General features: G+C 36.5%; 1 protein-coding gene across 1 annotated transcript in view; it reads left to right on the top strand.

Moving 5' to 3' along the window:
* Positions 1-18,917, top strand: part of SYTL2 (synaptotagmin like 2) — a 94,953-nt gene that overhangs the window by 73,923 nt on the left and 2,113 nt on the right. Inside the window, 10 exon segments of the mRNA XM_015600610.2 lie at positions 718-771; positions 2,025-2,072; positions 5,218-5,312; positions 8,240-8,359; positions 9,647-9,816; positions 10,904-11,006; positions 13,093-13,263; positions 15,320-15,398; positions 17,510-17,609; positions 18,880-18,917. The exon segment at positions 18,880-18,917 is cut by the window's right edge and continues 174 nt beyond it. Coding sequence (XP_015456096.1) covers positions 718-771; positions 2,025-2,072; positions 5,218-5,312; positions 8,240-8,359; positions 9,647-9,816; positions 10,904-11,006; positions 13,093-13,263; positions 15,320-15,398; positions 17,510-17,609; positions 18,880-18,917 — 978 coding nt within the window.

Raw genomic sequence — 18,917 nt, 5'->3', positions numbered from 1 at the left:
TGCCTGATATTGGTGATGGGCCCTGAAGGAAAAAAAAACAAAAAAAACAAAAAAACTCAGCAACAATTGTTCAGTTTGGCAAACCTCTTGCCTGAAAGCAACAGACTATTTCCATGGTGCAGCTTTAACATATTCAGGAATGTGTAGGGTTAAAAAAAAAAAATCACCATCAGCTGATACGCTCCCTTCCAAATACCGATACCCACTCTCATGTTAGCCTGCCAAGATTCCACTTAGCAGCTGGTCCCCAGTTACATCTCTTCAGTTGACTTCCCAAGCAAGGCTCCCAGAGGCGTACACAAATGGTGATGCATGCACAGAAATATTTGTTAATGACCATGGGTTTGGGAAGGTGTCAGTCATGGCTAGCATCTTACCCTTTTTAGAAGAATAGGGAGGCTGTTGCAGCCCCACGCTTTCTCCCGCTGCCCGCCAATTGCTTGCTCTGAGCTAACCCTCTAACCCTTGGGAGTCCGTGTGCAGCAGTGTGCTGATGTAAGCTGCATCAGGGCTGAAATGGGAGCTCCCGCTATGGCACTGGCTCAAGTAGCTAATCTGAAGAGAAAGTATTTGGGGGAAGACATCTTGGTTGCACCCCTCACTGCATCTTGACTCATTGCTTCCAACTCCAAATCCGGGGGCTTTCAGGGACAGTCTCATTTTTCTTTCTCACCAAGGGTCAGCTGTGTTAACCATTTGTTAATTTCTCCTGAACAGATCAAGCAAAAGTAGATAATCTGCCAGAAGAATTAGTACGTAGTGCTGAAGATGGTAAATATCTCTATGTATTTGCATGTCTATCTCTGTGTTAGGTTATGGGGTGGTTTGGGCAGTCACCGGATGCAGCTGTTGGATAAATAGAAACGTCATTTGCCACTGTGTGATGAATGGTGCCTAAGTTATTATAAAACGGTTTTGACTTGGTGCATTTAATACTAACTGTTTATGTTCTTAAGACTTCTGCTAGTGATAGTGTTGTGAGGATCTCATAAGAGACCCTTGGGAAGCCAGGATTTCTATAAATAGGAAATTGTATTTCTATGAGTATGAGCTGATTTTTGCTACGCTGACTTGCAGAACTCCCTGTGAAGGCAGGAAGAGTGGAGTGGGTTCCCGGGTTAAGTTATTCCTATATTGATTCTCAACTCTTAGCATTTAGATCTCTTTGGGTATACCTGGTAAAGCTTTAAATTCAAAGGAAAGAGCCACAGAGCAAAAGCGGGGATGCTGTGTCTGGTCATGTAAATAACTGAGCTTAAACTGAAGGTAAAATGAACTATTTCTGAATGTTAAGGATTAAGAAAATTTTGAAGCTTGTCAGTTGATCGGGTATTACTTGGTTCAGTTATAACATGAATAGGATAATAGTGCCTGTAGTTGGGGAGGGAAGGAAATGAGTGATTTTAATAGCATTTATGGAAATGAATGAAAATGAATGGAAATTTACATTTGCTGGAATTTTGTTTTCTTAACTGCCATCACTATAATAATGAAAATGTATATTTACCGAGCCTTCCCATATAAAAGCAGCAACGGAAATCCTCAAAGATCATTCCTTGCTTTTATGTAATAGTTTTGTCTTTCTCATTTTCTGTTTACAACCACCTCATTGAAATAAGTGGGGCAGGGATTTTTATCTCCGTTTTACAGATGAGAAAAGCTCTGAGAAATTAAGTAACTTGTCTAAGGTCCTACAGCTAGTCAGTCAGTGGAAGGGTGGGGACTAGAATCTCAGCTTCATTACTCCTAGTCCAGTGCTCCTTCTATTTTCCATGCCTTGGCTTAGTGAATTGGAGGGAAGATGCTAAACAGTTCCTATGAAGGATATTGGAATTTTAGTTGAATAGGAGACCTTAAAGAGGCTAGTAAAGAATCGTACTGGGGAATGGATCAAAGCAAGCTGCAAACCTGTCAGATGTATTCTGTAGTCTCACTTGTGAAACTGACACTTGAGCTTTACTTTCATGTCTCTTTAATCCTTCTGTTAAAATGGTATTTATTCTCGATGTTGCTCTTCTGAGTAGATCAAAAAGCAGATCAGGAACCAGATACAAATGAGTGCATACCAGGAAGTGAGTAGCAGGATCTTTCTCACAAATGACTAAATGTTGCCACTCTACATGGTATTAAATATACTGAAATAACTAACCCCATTAATAACACAGCTTTATTATTGGTACTAAACTCTTGCAGCTTACAAAACTATTTCATTCTGGCAAGGGTTTTAATAAAAACATTTACTATTGTGTATGTTGAAAGATTAATTTGTGGTTCCACTGAGGGAGAGTCATATATTTAAAAAATTATTATATATACATATATATGTTAATGCTGAGTATTATCTTTTTGTTAGTCTCTCTGCCCTTTGAGTCTTTGCTTAAAATGAAGTTGGCACCTTCCAATATCACTTGGCTTTTATGTTGCAGTATGGTCTTGAGTAGTGGATCTCTGTGGCCTTTACACAAGACTATAGACATGAAACAATTCATAATTTATTTGAATCAAGAAAGAAACGTACTTTAACAATTTGTATATAGTATGGTTGTACGTGCCTCTATATATTTATAGAAGCAAATTTTATTATGTCCGGGGTTTAAGCTCTGAAGTTTAAAACTGGACTCAAACAGTATATATATATATATATTCAATATGTAAAGCAAGTGAACATCTGAATCTTAAGAAATAAATGTACACATGTGGTGGCTAATGTCCATCAACTAATTAATATCCACTGCCTAGCAACTCTTTTCTGTCCAATCTTAAGATTGCTTTACTTAACTGTGTCTACTGTGTTGAGGACAGACAGCACATTACAAAGGTGTTTCAGGACCTAGTAAAGCATGCAGATATGCGTGTGTGTCTTCTTAGCTCCCCAGTTTCAGTCAAGTTTCATAATCTTATTCACTAGAGGTCTGAAGATAATGATACACATGCTCACCCTCAGAAAACCATGGGATCTTTTTTTTTTTTTTTCATCACCAAAAAAGATTTATTTGGGGGAAAAGAAAGTGTTGCAAAGTAGTGCGTGCACACTCTGGACTCCACGGGATTTTTAACAACAGTTTCCCAACAATCTTTGGATGTGCTAATAGGTCTAAATGAGAAAAGCAGCTTAAATGAAGAAACCATTAGACAGAGAAACAAAGTGCTGATGCTAGAAGGCGGTGACATCTAGCCTGAAATCTGAAACTTCACTCACGAGGTCCTCCTGCCAGAGAGGAAAGGTGCTGAGCTTTGCCATGTGATCTGACAAATTCTTAAGAACTACCTAGGAAAAAAGACTATCCAGGTTTTGGCCCTTGGTGTGTGTTCTCTGTCCCACTGCTGCAGAGGAAGTAAGACTTCTGTCCCCCCGGGTGGGTGGTAGGTAAATAGGCTTTTCCAGTTGCTTTTGAATAGGCACGTGCTTAAATTTGGGCATCTTCTTTTATCTTGCTGTTTTGTTCAATGTTTAGCCTGAGGAGAGAGAACAAAACATAGACATAGACTATCTACCTACCTACCTGCCTACCTCTCTGCCTATAACTTAGTTATTGGTCAAGGCAAGTAGGCTAATCATGTGGTAAATTCTGGATAAATTAATTTCTCTCTAATGACATCTTCCAAGATGACTCTTAATGGCTGGGCTGAGATTGTCTCTTCTCTCTAGTGAAGAGCGTATTCTTACCATGGGACAAAGTGAAATACCTGACCTGGACACCTGAAACTAATATAATATTGAATGTCAACTGTAACTGAAAAACATTTTGAAAGTTTTTTTTTAAATGCTTAATTTAAAAAAAAGAGAGAGATAGATGATCAAAACGTAAATAATTAAAGCCCAATAAGTGTAAAACTGACTACATTTGAAAATAATAGGGAGCAATGTTGTACTAAAAAGTTTTTGCATACTCATTGGGCTATCCTGTGCTCTTAAGGGACCTGATCTTATACTGCGTCTGTATAAGTCGCCCAAATACACACACAGACATATTATTGGGAAGTGATATAAGTGGGTATCACCTTGTAAGACACCTAAATGTATTTCGATACATTTGTGAGCCTAAGGCTAGGTAAGAACTATGATGTGAAAAAGCAAATATTTAATATGTGTAGCTCAGTTTTCAGTTTTGCTTCACTAGATTTCATTTAACTAAAGATAAATTTAGCTAATGCTTAGGGCTGAATTTGAACCTTTTGAGTTAAATATAGAAATATAATTTGATTTTTAATGTTTTCCTAGTATCTCTTACAGTGATAAGCCCAGTCAATATGTATGCATCACATTGAAAGATAATTTAAAGAATCTCTATCAGATACTATTTCTTGGTTTAGCAAATACTTATATGGGGCTACTATGTGCCAGGCACTGTTCTAAATGCCTTGAAAAATATGAACTCATTCAGTGTAAAAGCTCTGATTCACTATAAGAAAAGCTTAGACATTATGATATTTAGACAAAGAAAAAAATAGTTTTCTAACTAGTTGCACAAATTAGGAATTCATCATCCTATTGTGACTTCCATGTATATACTTAATGTATCAGAAAGAAACCATATGCTACATTTTCATGTTAAATTCTTAGAGTATCCTAACTTGAATCATTCAAACTTGGCCTTGAGTGTCTCTATTGAAAATTCTCTGAGTTTATAGGTAGCTAAATAATTTCTATTTTTGAAAAATAATTAATTTTGAAATTGTAGTGTTTCATAATTATGAGTGAGAAACACTATCAGAGATGTAATCCTCACAATCAATAAACATTCCCTTAGACACTCAATAACCAGGACATTTTTATGACTGAGTTGTGTACCAAGATCCCTGCTGTCTGATGAAATAGTTTTTCAGCCTGCAGCATGTTAAAAATATATCTCAAGGAGATGAACCAACAAATTACAGATCTTGTGGTTCAAAACTCTGAAATAAAAAAATAAATTAATTAAAACCAATTAGGCAGTATGTTTTAATATAATTCAAATTCAGCTCCAGTTCAATAAAAACTAATGGTTTTTAAATCAATTTTTATTTTCTATTTGGTTCAACTCCTTGCTGGTTTTCTTTATATAATTATGAAAACTGCATGTTGCTTATCTTAGGATCCTATGCATGTGAACTACTGTGACTTTAACCTTTTTACAAAAACATCTGTTCATAGATGAAAGAAAAGTGTGTTTTCAACTTATGCCTTATGTTTGTCTAACAATTGTGTGGGTAATTTTGAACGGAAATGCTGTTCAGTTTCCACAGTGCCTTCGCAACCTGATAATCAGTTTTCCCACCCTGACAAACTCAAGAGGATGAGCAAATCTGTTCCAGCGTTTCTCCAAGATGAGGCAAGTTTGTCTTTTGTACCTTCAGAAGAATGGGACCAAGTAGGTGGATTTGCTATGCCAAAATGGGTGTGTTCGTATTCAGCTGTGGCAGAGACCAAAGAGGTCAGCAGGACTGACCCTTGCCTTTCATATCAATAGAGGTAGTGTTGTTGATCCTGGAACAAGGCAAGGCATGTCTCATTTGACTCAAACAGTAACTCTTTTTGGTAGCGAAGTCAAATTGCATAGATTTGGGAATGCGACTTTTGTTTCAAAGTGGGTACAAAATAAGAAATACAGGCAGAAATATGTTGGCATGAACTAACTGCTCCTCTGTTGTTCAGAATACAGTTGATTTGTGAAAGCTTTGTCTAGGTAGCATGACTAGCTTGAAAGCGCTTGTTAAAATAATAATGCAACCATGACACAGCAAACTTTAAGGCTATCTACTGGATGTAGACACTTAATATACATTATCTCAATTAATCCTCCAACAACTGTGGGAGGCGGGCACCATCATGACTCCCAGATATTTCAGTTGAGGAAACTGAGATTAAGAGAGGTGAAGTAACCTTACTTAGCTAGGAAGGAACTGAATCAGGACTGGAGCCCAAATCTGACTCCCATGCTGTTAACTACTATACCTAATGTCTCAAGTAAGAATGTGACTATACCTACTACTCATTGAGTACCTAGTAAGTACCAGGCACTTAATATTCATTCTGTTATCTAATTCTCACTCATTAACTGTGATAAGTACTATTTTATCCATCTTATATAAGGATGAAGAGCCTCAGAGAGGTTAAGTAACTTTCCCCAAATCCAACAGCTACTAAAAAGTAGCTCTAGAACTGTAACTCGGGTCCGTAGACTTCATTAAGAGTCCATGGTCTTGCACCCAGGCAGTTAGGAGCCTGAGCCTTGCACTCAGGCATCCCCAGTCCTGGCCATGTTACTAATTTGCTGTGTGATTGTGGACAAGTTCCTTAACTTCTCTGAGTCTGGTTTCCTAGAACCTACCTTTTTAGGTTGTGAGGAGTCAGTAATATAATACAGGGAAAACACAAAGCACAGTGCCTGACACATGGTGTGTACCCAGTAAATGTTAATGATTACTATTCGCAGTTTGGTTCTGATTTTTGAAGGTGAAATAAAAAGCTTCATCCTCCAGCATTCTCTTCATGGGTGGAATGTGAGACAAGCTCTGGACAACACATAAATCATCCCTCCTCCCACACCTCCTGGGCACCATTCTTGAGCCTTAGATGAACTGTATCTGCAAATTCAGCTCTTACATAGGCTTTAGAGCCCACATTACAGTTCCTTTGAAAAAGAACCACTCATTCTTTGAAACTAAATAATTAACTGGAAGCCAATGGTAGGCACCTCATGGAGTTCCTATGCTTTTATATCTTTGTAAATATGCTTTGGTCTTGGATGGTCATATGAATGAACTATATAATAATTTGAGAGGCAAATGATACCAGCTCCTGGTTTTTTTATTTTTCTCCTCCCTTCAACTTAAGCTGCTGCCTCAGCTCCATACAAGAGTCCAAATTGTTTGAGTTTGTGCATCAGGGATGCCAAATTAAGCTGTATCATTTTACCTTTCAAAGTACATGGGATTGGACTGAATGTTAAAGGAAGTGCAGATGAAACCAGGCCTTGCTCCTTTGTCTACTGTTTCTTTGAGGTTTAGCATCAGTAACATGTGTTGAGTGCCAACTATGTGAAAATCAGTGTTCCAGGTCAACAAGGCATGGTCTTATCCTTCCAAAAATTTACTAGTGATCTGAATGCTAGGTAGAATGTAGTATGAGCTATAATAGAGAGAAATGGATTGTAAGCATGTAGGGGGGGAAAATGTGACAACAGAGACATTAAAAAAGGTATAGATTGTTTTTAATCCTTGAGGATTCTTTTCTCATTCATATTAAATCGTAAATTTGGTTTTTCTTTAACTCTTTTCTTAATCTGCACTAAAATTGGTATCTGTTACATTGACACATAATTGCACGGCCCTTGACTATGTTGGCATGAACTAACTGCTCCCTCGAAAAGGTGTTTCCCTAATTCCAGGAGCTGCTGAACTGCTCCGCAAACCCTCTAACCCTGAAAGGAGCTCATTCTGATTCATAAATTTTTAAAGTATCATCTAAGATGATACATTTAGATCTATATGTAATAAAACTTATTATTGCCATTTTTCTTTCTTGATGCAGGTAAACATTTCCTGAGACATGTATAAAATAAGTATTTTGTTGCTATTTTTTTTCAAAGATGTGTTAAAATCTAACATGGGTAGAATGTATAATTGAATATACTTCCCTATATAGTAACAAAAAGATAAACATAATAGAACTATAGAAATACATAAAAGGTGGTTTAAATTTTTTTAAATACATAATTTTTAGTTGAAACGGATCAGCCTAGCCCTTATTTTTCCTAGTTTAATAGTGTCTCAAGTAAAAATTGATATCGGTTACATTTTAGGGAAGTTAAGGCTATGTTAATAATGAGAGGAATTAAGCATGACATTTTCAGTTTTGACAGTAAAACAGACCTTTTATTGTCCGGGTAAAGTTAATCTCTCATGTATATCAATAAAGTTTTCCGAGAAACATAAATATGTAATATTAAGAGAGTAACGGGAAAGCTCACAGTAGTGCAGTCTTCTGTAGCACCTTGGGACCACCTTGTAGGTGGAGGGGAAAAATCACTTTGTTATTTTGGTAGCTAAGCATTGCTCTCCTCCCTAGGTAAGGTCCAAGGCAGACCACCCACCCTATCCTGAATCCCATTCCCTGGCAATTGGCAATAGTGTCCTTTGACCTTGAGAAATGTCATAGATCAGTAGGATACCAAAATATTATCTTTCTCTAAATAGAGGTTTTGATTCTGACTCATTCTGAATTTAAATTTTGTGTATATTATATGATGTTTTGTAGAGTGATGACAGAGAAACAGATACAACATCAGAAAGCAGTTACCAGCTCAGCAGACACAAGAAGAGCCCGAGCTCTTTAACCAATCTTAGCAGCTCCTCTGGCATGACGTCCTTGTCTTCTGTATGTAAACAAAGGCTCCATGTTAATATCTCACTGCTTCTGTGAATCTTGCTCTACCATGTTCCTGCTTCTGATTCCAAGGGCATGAGCTTTTTCTTTTAACCCACCATTTGCTTCTGGCTAGCTACATCTTCCTTCTTTTTTTTTTAAGCATCAAAGAGTTTATACCCATTATAAATCAATATGGATTTTTGCATGTAAGTACTTCAAAAATAAACCTAAATTACCAGCAAGACGAACCACTACATTTTTCTGAGCAAGAAATGGGTGTCTATTATAAAATCTGCTTATATCAGATATGCTTTTATATACTGTTTGCAGGTATAGAACTGTACCTCTCTTTTAGCAAGCCTGATGAATCTAAGTACTGATTCACATAAAAGAATAGGAGAGGTGATTCTATGCCTTATAGAAGGATTCTGAACAGAGTTTTAAAAGAAAAGCTCCCTAATTGTAATTAATCAGATTTGATTTAGAGAATTTGACTTTACATAAAACTTCTTTCATAAAATGAGGTAGTTGTATGTGCATGTAGTATGTGTGTAAAAATATAAAAGTGTGTGTGTATAATATATCTATATACCCTAATCCAAATATTTCTGATATACATACACATGCACATGTCTTGCTAGGTATGCTAAACAAATGATAAAGCTGTGATTAAATTCTTGCTAGCCTAACATTTCTCTCTCTCTCTCTTTTTCTTTTTTTTTTGGAATCTATTTAAGTTGAATTTCTGCTGATAACAATCTAATGGTCTTGGGAAGGCTTTTAAACTACCTGCATCAATCATCCACTTTCTACCCTTCCTGACCTCTAAAAGCATATGGCTCAGTAAGCATTTTCCTAGAGTCAGTGGATGGGTAACATGGTAAAATTCCTTTTTAGTGTCTTGGAAATCTGATAGAGCAACGTGTCACTGCAGTTTGTGTGCCTGGGGTTTCTCACATCCTCTTTCTTTAATATTTTAAATACTAAGCATGCCTAAAGATGGAACTCTGAAAACCCCTTACCATAGAATCACCCTGCTGTGAAATGAGCCAGCATCTAAATAACTTTGCATTTCACTATTCATCTATGTCTCTTAGGGACAATTTTTTTTTAAACACTAGTTGTATCATGTATGTCATGTCAGGTCTGTGTTGGGGTGTCTTTCTGCCATATTAAATTAACTGCCTTTATATGCAAACTAGAGAAATAATGGCAAGCAAGGATTACATCCCTAATCCTTGTGTTGGGTGTAAGAATGAGACTGAGACAAACACTGCATATTTCCGATGCTTTCAGGTGAGTGGCAGTGTGATGAGCATTTACAGTGGAGACTTTGGCAATCTGGAAATCAAAGGAAATATTCAGTTCGCAATTGACTATGTGGACTCACTGAAGGAGCTGCATATCTTTGTGGCCCAGTGTAAAGACTTAGCCGCAGCAGATGTTAAAAAACAGCGTTCGGACCCGTAAGTACATTTTGGAGTCATTATTTTCTCTTAGCTACTCTTAATCTTGTAGAAATTGGGAAGGAAAGAAAGTAATTGAAGAGAGACTATATGTGTGACTGTGTTAAAAGGAATGTTTGAAAGGAAAAGTTGGGGGGAAATGCTGTTTTATTTATATATGCATATGCTAACATACAATTACAAAAATGTTAGAGAAGCACAAAATGTTTCAAGTTAGAAGAGAATTTTGAAGTTATCTTGTCTAGTTATTTCTTTTTTACAGATAAGGAAACAAGGACCACAGAAGACAAGCAGCCTATTTCCATAAATTCAGATAGCAGCAAAATGAGGAATGGGGGCTTGAACCCTGGACTCATTCTATGACACTCTCAAACCTTCTCTAAAGTTAGGGACATGTGGGGCAAATTTCATAATGTTCAGTGGTGCAGAAATAGTTGAGATTCTAGAATGAGGTAGTTTCCATATTTAAATTATGTTCTACAGAAGACTGTTAGGGGGAATTACCAACTCATCTTTGAAATCACGGGTTTAATTGCATTTCAGCTTATTTGCTGAAAAAGTTGAATGGTATTCCTCACTTATCACTATGCAGAAGTCTGATTCTTAATTATTTTGCTAGCATAAACCCAATCTTTTTTGTTTTTATTTTAAAAACAACTAGGTTCAATATCCTTTTTTTTACATTAAATATGGTTTGATTAATTGTGTGCTAAGATTATTTTTTTTCAAAAGACAGTAGCAAAAACATTTAAAAAAAAAATTCTGTGAGCACCAAAGTTTTTCTTAATAGAAAAGAAGCCAGTAGAATTAAACACTTTTTGGAGTCCCCTCCCCCATAATAGGTAAGGCCAAAGAAAAGGAATTCAGGAAATATCTCTGAAAAGTCAACACAGTATAAAATGATGAATTCCACTGTAATCACTTAAACTTTTAAGTATAAAGGTGTTGTGAGGACATTTAAACTTTCGCTTTTCTCATTATCATGAAATAATTATTTCTGTCAATTCCCAATGCATTTTTAAAAGTAGAGTTGGAAACATCACTTTAATTTTCTCTGACCTTCTTGTCTGTTCAATTCTCTTTTTAGATATGTAAAGACTTACCTGCTACCAGACAAGGGCAAAATGGGCAAGAAGAAAACACTTGTAGTGAAGAAAACTTTGAATCCTGTGTATAACGAGATACTGCGGGTATCTATGAACTCTCCATCTAGGAAGATCTTAAATGATGACCTGTGTGTTTAAATAGCCACATCTTCTTGAGTATTATCTCTACAGATGAAGTCAGTCGCCAAGCGAGGAAAGAGAAAGGAATAAACATTTTTTGAGAAACTGCTTTATATGGGATGATATACTATGAATGTTGTATGCATTATCTCATTCACTTCCTATGTAGCCCACCAGAAGGATAGTATTATCTGTATCTCACATATGAGGCAAAAGAAACTTACAGAAATAAAATAACTCACTCAAGAATACACAGATAAATTTGAGCACTGCAACCAAAATAATTTCCTAAAAGCGTAGTGCTGATTGTTATTTTTCTGCTTAAAATCTTTTAGGATTCCCACTTTCCTTAGGGTCAAGTCTATCCTTAACTTACTCATCAGTCTGTTTACAACCTGCCCTCTAGCCTCGTCTTTGCACATTTACAGTCTTTGTTCAGGAAACCCTGATTTCTTTCTGATCTTGGGAAGAACTACATTTTCTCACACTGCTCAGGCTTTCTGTTCCTTCAGGCTGGAATATTCTTCCCTACATTCTATCTCTAACTGCTTCCTATAGCTTTCAGTGCCCCTTCCTATGAGAGGCTGTTTTCAACCCCTCACCCCCGTTTTCCTGCTGTGTACTGCTTCAGTCTTTTTATTTTGTGACAGGCTATGTGAATACTCAGCACTTTACTGGTTTGGCTGCTTTCTCTTTAAATTGTAAGTTCCCTGAGGGCAGAGATCAATTCAGTGTTGTTTATAAGTTGTGTGCCCTTAGGTAAAGGACTTAACCTATCTTTGCTTTGTATCTGCAAAAGGGTCGATAATAGTACCTACTTACCCGAGTGCAGAAGTTGGGAACATTAACAGAGTCAATATGCATGAAGTGATCAGTGTACATTAATTGCTTAAATGCTGATTCTTAGTACAGAGTCTGGGGCAGGCACTCAAAAAAATGTTTATTGGAAGGGTCAATGAATGAACAGAAGAATGGAAAGTAGACCTGGCTCAAATACCCACTTTTATTTTTTCCCAAACTGCATCATGCTGCCTTAGTCATGATAACAGATAATTTAAAAATACAAATAGGAGTGTTATTCATTTTCTCTTTCTGAAAATTCTGTCCAAGTCGCTGGTTATCCTCCAAGAAAAGGAGTTCAATTAACTCTCAGTCATCCATGGGTGAAATTTCTGTGACTTTCTGTAGCAAGTTTTTAATTACGGTTTGATTATGATATACCTCAGCACCCTAGCTATTTCTAGGTCAGCTACTTCAACCCTATACTCAGGAAAAGCCAGATAATTTAAATGGTAAACTCAGAAAAAGGCAAGTCTGCTACCACCAAAATGGACATTCAAGTAATACATCATAAAGCCAAATAGAGATTATTTTTAGATTAGAAGTACTATTATCTCTTCCATGATTATATATAATCAAAGATTGACTACATTTTAGATGAAACTGTTAGGATGCCAAATATTTTCCACTTGGCAGTATGGAGCAGGAAAAGTCAAGTATATCTTTTCTTGAAAAGTACCTTGTGCTTGTAGGATATCAATAGTGGGGGAGGCTGTGTCTATATGGGGACAGGTGGTATTTGGGAACTCTCTGTACTTTCTACTTAAATTTGCTGTGAATCTAAAACTGCTCTAAAAAATAAAGTCTGTTAAAAAAATATACCTTGTTCTTACGTAGAAAACAGGCCATTGGATTAAACTTCATTGTATTTTTAGACTTAATTTATGTCAATACTAGTTAGAACTAAAAACGTCCAGTAAAAATTGAATAATTGGCTTTTGTTTTTAGAGAGCTATTACTAACTATGATATTTGAGCCATGGTTTGCTTTTTCCAGAGGGGCAAAGAAAATCAGCTTTTGTGAAAGATGGATTTTAGCTCTTTGAAACAAGACACTTAGAATAATATGACTTTGTAATATTCTTGAGACTTGAAACCTAACAGATGAGAAAATCTGATCTACACAGATGACTTCGACCTTCATCTTTATGTCATAAGTTTGGCATCAAGTAATATTATTCACCACTTTAATTCCCTTCTTTAAACTGCAGTATAAAATCGAAAAGCAAATCTTGAGGACACAGAAGCTGAACCTGTCTGTATGGCATCGAGATTCATTTAAACGCAATAGTTTTCTCGGAGAAGTGGAACTTGATTTGGGAACCTGGGACTGGGACAACAAACAGAATACACAATTGAAGTGGTACCCTCTGAAGAGGAAGGCAAGTTCAGAGTTTTTTGGTTGGTTGGTTGGTTGGTTGGTTGGTTGTTTTGGGGCCTGGTGTATAGGAGAAAGTACTAAAAAATTGCATTATAATTTAGAATGTTTATCCAAAGTTTGAGATTATTCTGTCTTTTCACTGTCGTATATATCTCTTGTGCTCTTTTCTGTATTTACTTTTCTTTTTCTTCCTTCTCTATGCTTCAGTTTGGCTACTTTTAGCTAACCTTTCAGTTCAATAATTTTCTTATCTGCTATGTCTAATCTGTTAAACTCAGCTACAAATTCTCAATTATATTTCTTCAGATTTATATTTTCATTTAATTCTTTTTCCTAAATTCTACATCTCTGCTGAAAGTCTTTATCTTAACATCTTTATGAATACATTAATCAAAATTATTTAAAGTGTGTTTCTGGAAACTCAATATCTTAAACTTTGATGAGTCTCTCTTATCTAAAATTTTCTTATTTTGGTCATTTGGTCTTTTGTTCTGGTATGCTTGTTCATTTGTTATTGAGTGCAGAATATTGCATACGAAAAATCCTAGGGATAATCTGAGAGGATTTGCTTTTGCTTCTGACACACAGAGTAGGGACAGACCACCTTAATCTAGTTTGGGAATGAACTGACTAAAAGCTGGGATTCAGTTTTCATGTGGTTTGATCTAGTTTTTGTTTGCCCATATTCTTAGGCTGTGGTCCTTCAGGTGTTCCAACTGAAAGCCTGGGGAAATCTTTTTCAAATTTTATCATGCATCCAATTCACCTGAAAGAAGTATTAAAACACAGATTTCTGGGCCCTATTCCCAAGGCTTCTCATTCGGTAAAATATGGGCCCAAGAATATGTATTTCCAACAAGTTCCCAGGTATTGCTAATGCTGTTGGTCTGGGGACCATACTTTGAGAACCACTGGTCTAGAATATTATCTGAGGCTACGCCTTCTTAGCTGGCCATGGACTCCAAATTTTGTCTCCCTAGCCCCATGAGACTACCAAAAGCCCTGCTCAGCTTCTTAGTCTCTTTCTGCTAGGCTTTTTATTCTCTGTTTGTCACTAAAAAATCAACTAATGCCTCAAAGTAAAAAGCAAAGAAAAATGTCAGGCTCCAACATCTTGTCCATTCGAGTCTTGTCTATCTTAAATTTTTAGTACCTTCAAATAGATTTTCTGATCGACTTCTTTATTGTCAGTATAAGGGTTGGTGTGATCCCAGATAGTCCATCATAGCTGGAATTGATACATATAAACAATTAATACAAACCATCATTTACTATTTTCACAATAAAAGTTTCACTTGAAATGGTTTTCAAATATCACATCAAAATCAACCAAAGCACTTATTTCTAGCCCTACCCAAGACTTGATGGATCTGAATTTCTCAGATGTCAGAACATCTCATTTTTAACTAATTTGCCTAATGTTTCTGAGGCATAGCCATATTTTGGAAATAAGGCAAAGACCAGAATTTGAAAGTAAAACCATATCTCTTATACTTGAAAATAATAGATATACATTTTAAAATTATTATCCAGTCATTGTTATTCTTACAGGAATCTACTCATTTGGCCTAAAATAATCAGGTTAACGCAGCTTTGAAAATGTAATGTTTGTCTTCCATCTTCCTCCCTCCCCACCCTCCATCTTCCCACATTCTTCTTCTTCAAAGAAAGAGAATACAAATAAGTTGTTTTATGTGCTGGCTGAATGACTAACAAAATGTATGTGTTTTTATAAAAACCGAAGCATCCCACAGTCCTTCTCCCATCTCCAAGAAAACCATTGTGATTCCTCCACTATCTCTGAGAGACTAAAGCCCTTGAAATGCTTTCTGGGTACCCTGCAAGGTTTTCCAAGATACACAGTATAGCTTTCCCAGATATAAAAGCAACAGTCAAGCTCTGAAGTGGAAGGAAATTTTAATCCAGGGCACTCATGAGTGATCTGTCGTCCCAGAAATGGGGCAGATATGGTCCTGTAACAGATTACCAAACGACAGGGTAAATAGTTTGTGTCTTATATCTGCTGACATTCTTTTTTTTTTCTTTTTTTTTTCCAGACAGCACCAGTTGCCCTTGAAGCAGAAAACAGAGGTGAAATGAAGTTAGCTCTCCAGTATGTCCCAGAACCACTTCCTGGTATGTAATGATTTTCTATCCAGATTTATGCCCTTTCCTTATCCCTACCCCTCCAAGGATTTCTTTGCTATTTTAATGGCGAAGCCCTAAACTACCTTATTAACTTAGCAATTATACAGACCAAATGAGTCAATTCACAGTTGTAAACTGGAAAAACCTCTTTTGTTTTATCATGGCAAAAACACATAACAAAACTTACATCTTAACCATTTTTAAGTGTACCATTAGTAGTGTTAAGTATATATATCACATGGTTGTGAAGCAGATCTCCAGAACTTTTTAATTTTATATATCTGAAACTCTATGCCCACCAAACTACAACAGCCCGCTTTCCCTTCTTCCCATCTCCTGGTGACCACCCTTCTGCTTTCTGTTTCTATGAAAATTTTTCTCATTTTTTTCCCCCAGTTCAGTTTATAGTCCTTATTTTAACAGGCCTTATTTTAACTTTCACTTCACTCTCCTAAAAGTTGGTACCTGCACAATGTGAATTGCCTGTCCTATATTCAGAATTTGGACATGTTGATAGTGCTGTGCTAAGAATGGAAGCTGAGTGTTCTTTTTCACTGGTGGGAACTGGAAGAATTCATATGAAGTCCCTAAGAAATTAGAGCTCATTGGGCTTCCACTCTCAAGGTCTCATCAAGGGAGAAAGCTTTTTCCTCATGATTACTAATTGCATCCTTGATATTAGGGCCTCAGCTCTGCAGCCCAGATAAGAAGCAAGAGACTTGCAAGAAATGAATGCCAGCCCCCCTCTCATTTCCCAAGCAAATTTTCTGAGTTATTCTCCTTAAGAATCTGTATGAATGTTATGACTGAAATCAGGGGTTGCACACTCAGATGCTTTCAGTAACCAAGTGGTGAAGCTAGTGGGATGAAAGAAAGACTGGATGGTGAGGGTGGTGACTAAATTAGAAAAATGCATTCTAATTCAGTTTAAAAAAATTGGAGAGTAAGCAAACATATCTTTAGGCTAAATGGCTGCCAAATCACTATCTTGTTACTTCTGGATCTTTCTAAAAGGCAGATGCTTTTATATATAGTATATATCCTATCATTTATGGTCAACATGCATAGAAATTCTGCCAGTCTCATTTCTCATTTTCCCTACTGTCATTTCTTGGTGGTAAAGGTTGGGGGGTTGTGTGTTGTGATGGGCTCCACCTTGTCTGCGTTTTTCTCATGTGCTTTTTCTTCTCCTCAGCCTATTCGTGGCTTAGATGAAGTCCCATCTCCATAAAGCTTTTCCTGATTATATTTACCCTTTCCGATCATATTATCTTCTAGAATTCTACAGTAATAACTTGGCATTTCATCCCATATTGCATTTTTATAGTTTTTACGGAATTACTCTCTCTAAATAATGTAAACATTTCCATTAAACAAATTGGACATAGATTTTTTTTGTATTCCTCGTATATTCAGTGACACTCCTAACATAGGGCTGAGACATAATAGATGCTTATTAAATAGTGGTTGGTTGACTAATCGACCCATCCAGAAAAATATGGTAATTTTCTTCTGTCCATGCGCATCCAACCTAGACAACAACTTCAGACTAAGCTAACTTCTCAGTAATTCCCTGTCAATAATATTAGCTACCATATGTCTAATAGTCATATAAAATGTGTAACTACTTTTAACGAGAAGAGTTACTATACCTTAGCCAGTACCTGTCTTGATTACTTTACACTCAAATATGTTTTAAATGCCTCCCATCAGTACCAATTGATATTGGTATCAATATTTGAAAGGTATATGCATTTCATTGAGATATTTTGAAAATAACTATAAATGGATGACTCACATACCTGATAATCTATAATTGATCTTGTTGAGCCAAGCAAACCCCAACAAGAATGATGTAATACTCTGTATTTGGAATTAATATAAACTATTTTCATCCCATGAGGTGTCTGTGCTCAGTACAGCCAGACCATAAGAGACATAGTTAAGAATATATAGTTTAACTTATGAGGATCATATCATCAAGCACTAGCTGGTATCACTGTGCCAATCTGTTTTTAGATTGGCATTTTTAGATACAGTATTGCCAAGAGAGGGATGGCAGTAAAATTTTATTTTCTCTCTCTCTTTTTTTATTACAGGTAAAAAGCTACCTACAACTGGAGAAGTACACATCTGGGTGAAGGAATGCATTGATCTACCACTGCTAAGGGGCAGCCATCTAAATTCTTTTGTTAAATGGTAACAGTATTATGACTCTGCCTCCCTCAGTTCTACAGTTTGCTGGTTGGTTTTAGATCTCTGTAGCTGTGATGCTAAAACTCATCATTCATAGTTTAAATGAAATGACTTGAGGCAACGGCTACATGGACTAAAGGGACCTGTGACATGAATCCCCAAGGCTTCATTTGGTTTTAAAACCATAAAGATAAGAGGGCATAGACACAAATGAAACCAGAGACCACATATTCAGATATGTAATGTCTTCTAGGAGGTACATCTACTGGTGGGGACAATATCAGTATTAAAGAGTTTATTAAATTTCCAACAGTGGGATGTCACACCCCTTGGCTCCTTAGTAAAGTACCTGTTTTGTGGCCCATTTACAAAAGGCCTTTGGAATTAGCCTGCAAATATCTGGAAAATTATTTGCTAAACAGATCCATACTAATAGTTCATAAGAGCTTAAGGCAATTTGGGTTCTTGTGTTGCAAAATTTTTTCTCCGTTATACATATAAATGCCTGGCATCTAGGAAAGAGATATTAGCTCCCTCTAGTTTTATCTATATAGATTTTACCAGAAGACCAGCTGTAGCTATTTAAGTTTATATGACATTTTAATGATTTTACCTATATGTACTTCATAGATGTAAGCTGGTAAGATTGTTCAGCTCAGGTCAGTCTCCCATTCTGAGACTAGTCTCAGACCTTCTTGCCTTTACAAGGGTCGTAATTGCCATAAATTAAATATAAATAATTACAAATATATGATGTAATTTATTCCCAAAGTCAAATTGAGCAAATTGAAGAGGTTTCACTTCTTTTTCAGTTTTGTACAAGACTAATTCTTTAGGCTATCACAGGTAATCAGGAATAGACCATGCTTCCAGATTTTAAGGGGATCCTCAAACAATTGTTACATAGTAGGCACTTACTAAATGCAGACACTGAACTAAGTCATTTGCTTAATATGTGATTCTAATATTAACCCTCTGAAGTAGGCATCACCAGTCTCATTTTGTAGATGAGTAAAGTGAGTGTCTGGGAGGTTAAGTAATTTTCCCTACGATACACAGCCAATAATGGCAAAGTCAGGATTCAGAGAAAGTCAGGCCCACTCTCACATGCAGCATCTTTCCGGCAGGATGCCCAGCACCATCCTCACTGTTTCTCTACACTCTCTTCTTCCATTCCTTCCACCAAGCCTCGGGAGCATTGCTGAAGTGCCCTGAAAGCATGAATGCTCACTATCTTATTAAAATGCTCTCACAGTAATGTTTCCTTTTATAGTACCATCCTTCCAGATACAAGCAGGAAAAGTCGCCAGA

Source organism: Pteropus alecto, unplaced genomic scaffold (assembly GCF_000325575.1).
Source record: "Pteropus alecto unplaced genomic scaffold, ASM32557v1 scaffold7, whole genome shotgun sequence".
NCBI classification, from domain to species: Eukaryota; Metazoa; Chordata; class Mammalia; order Chiroptera; family Pteropodidae; genus Pteropus; species Pteropus alecto.
The sequence above is the reverse complement of the archived record's forward strand: the minus strand, read 5'-3'. Positions and strand labels throughout refer to the sequence as shown.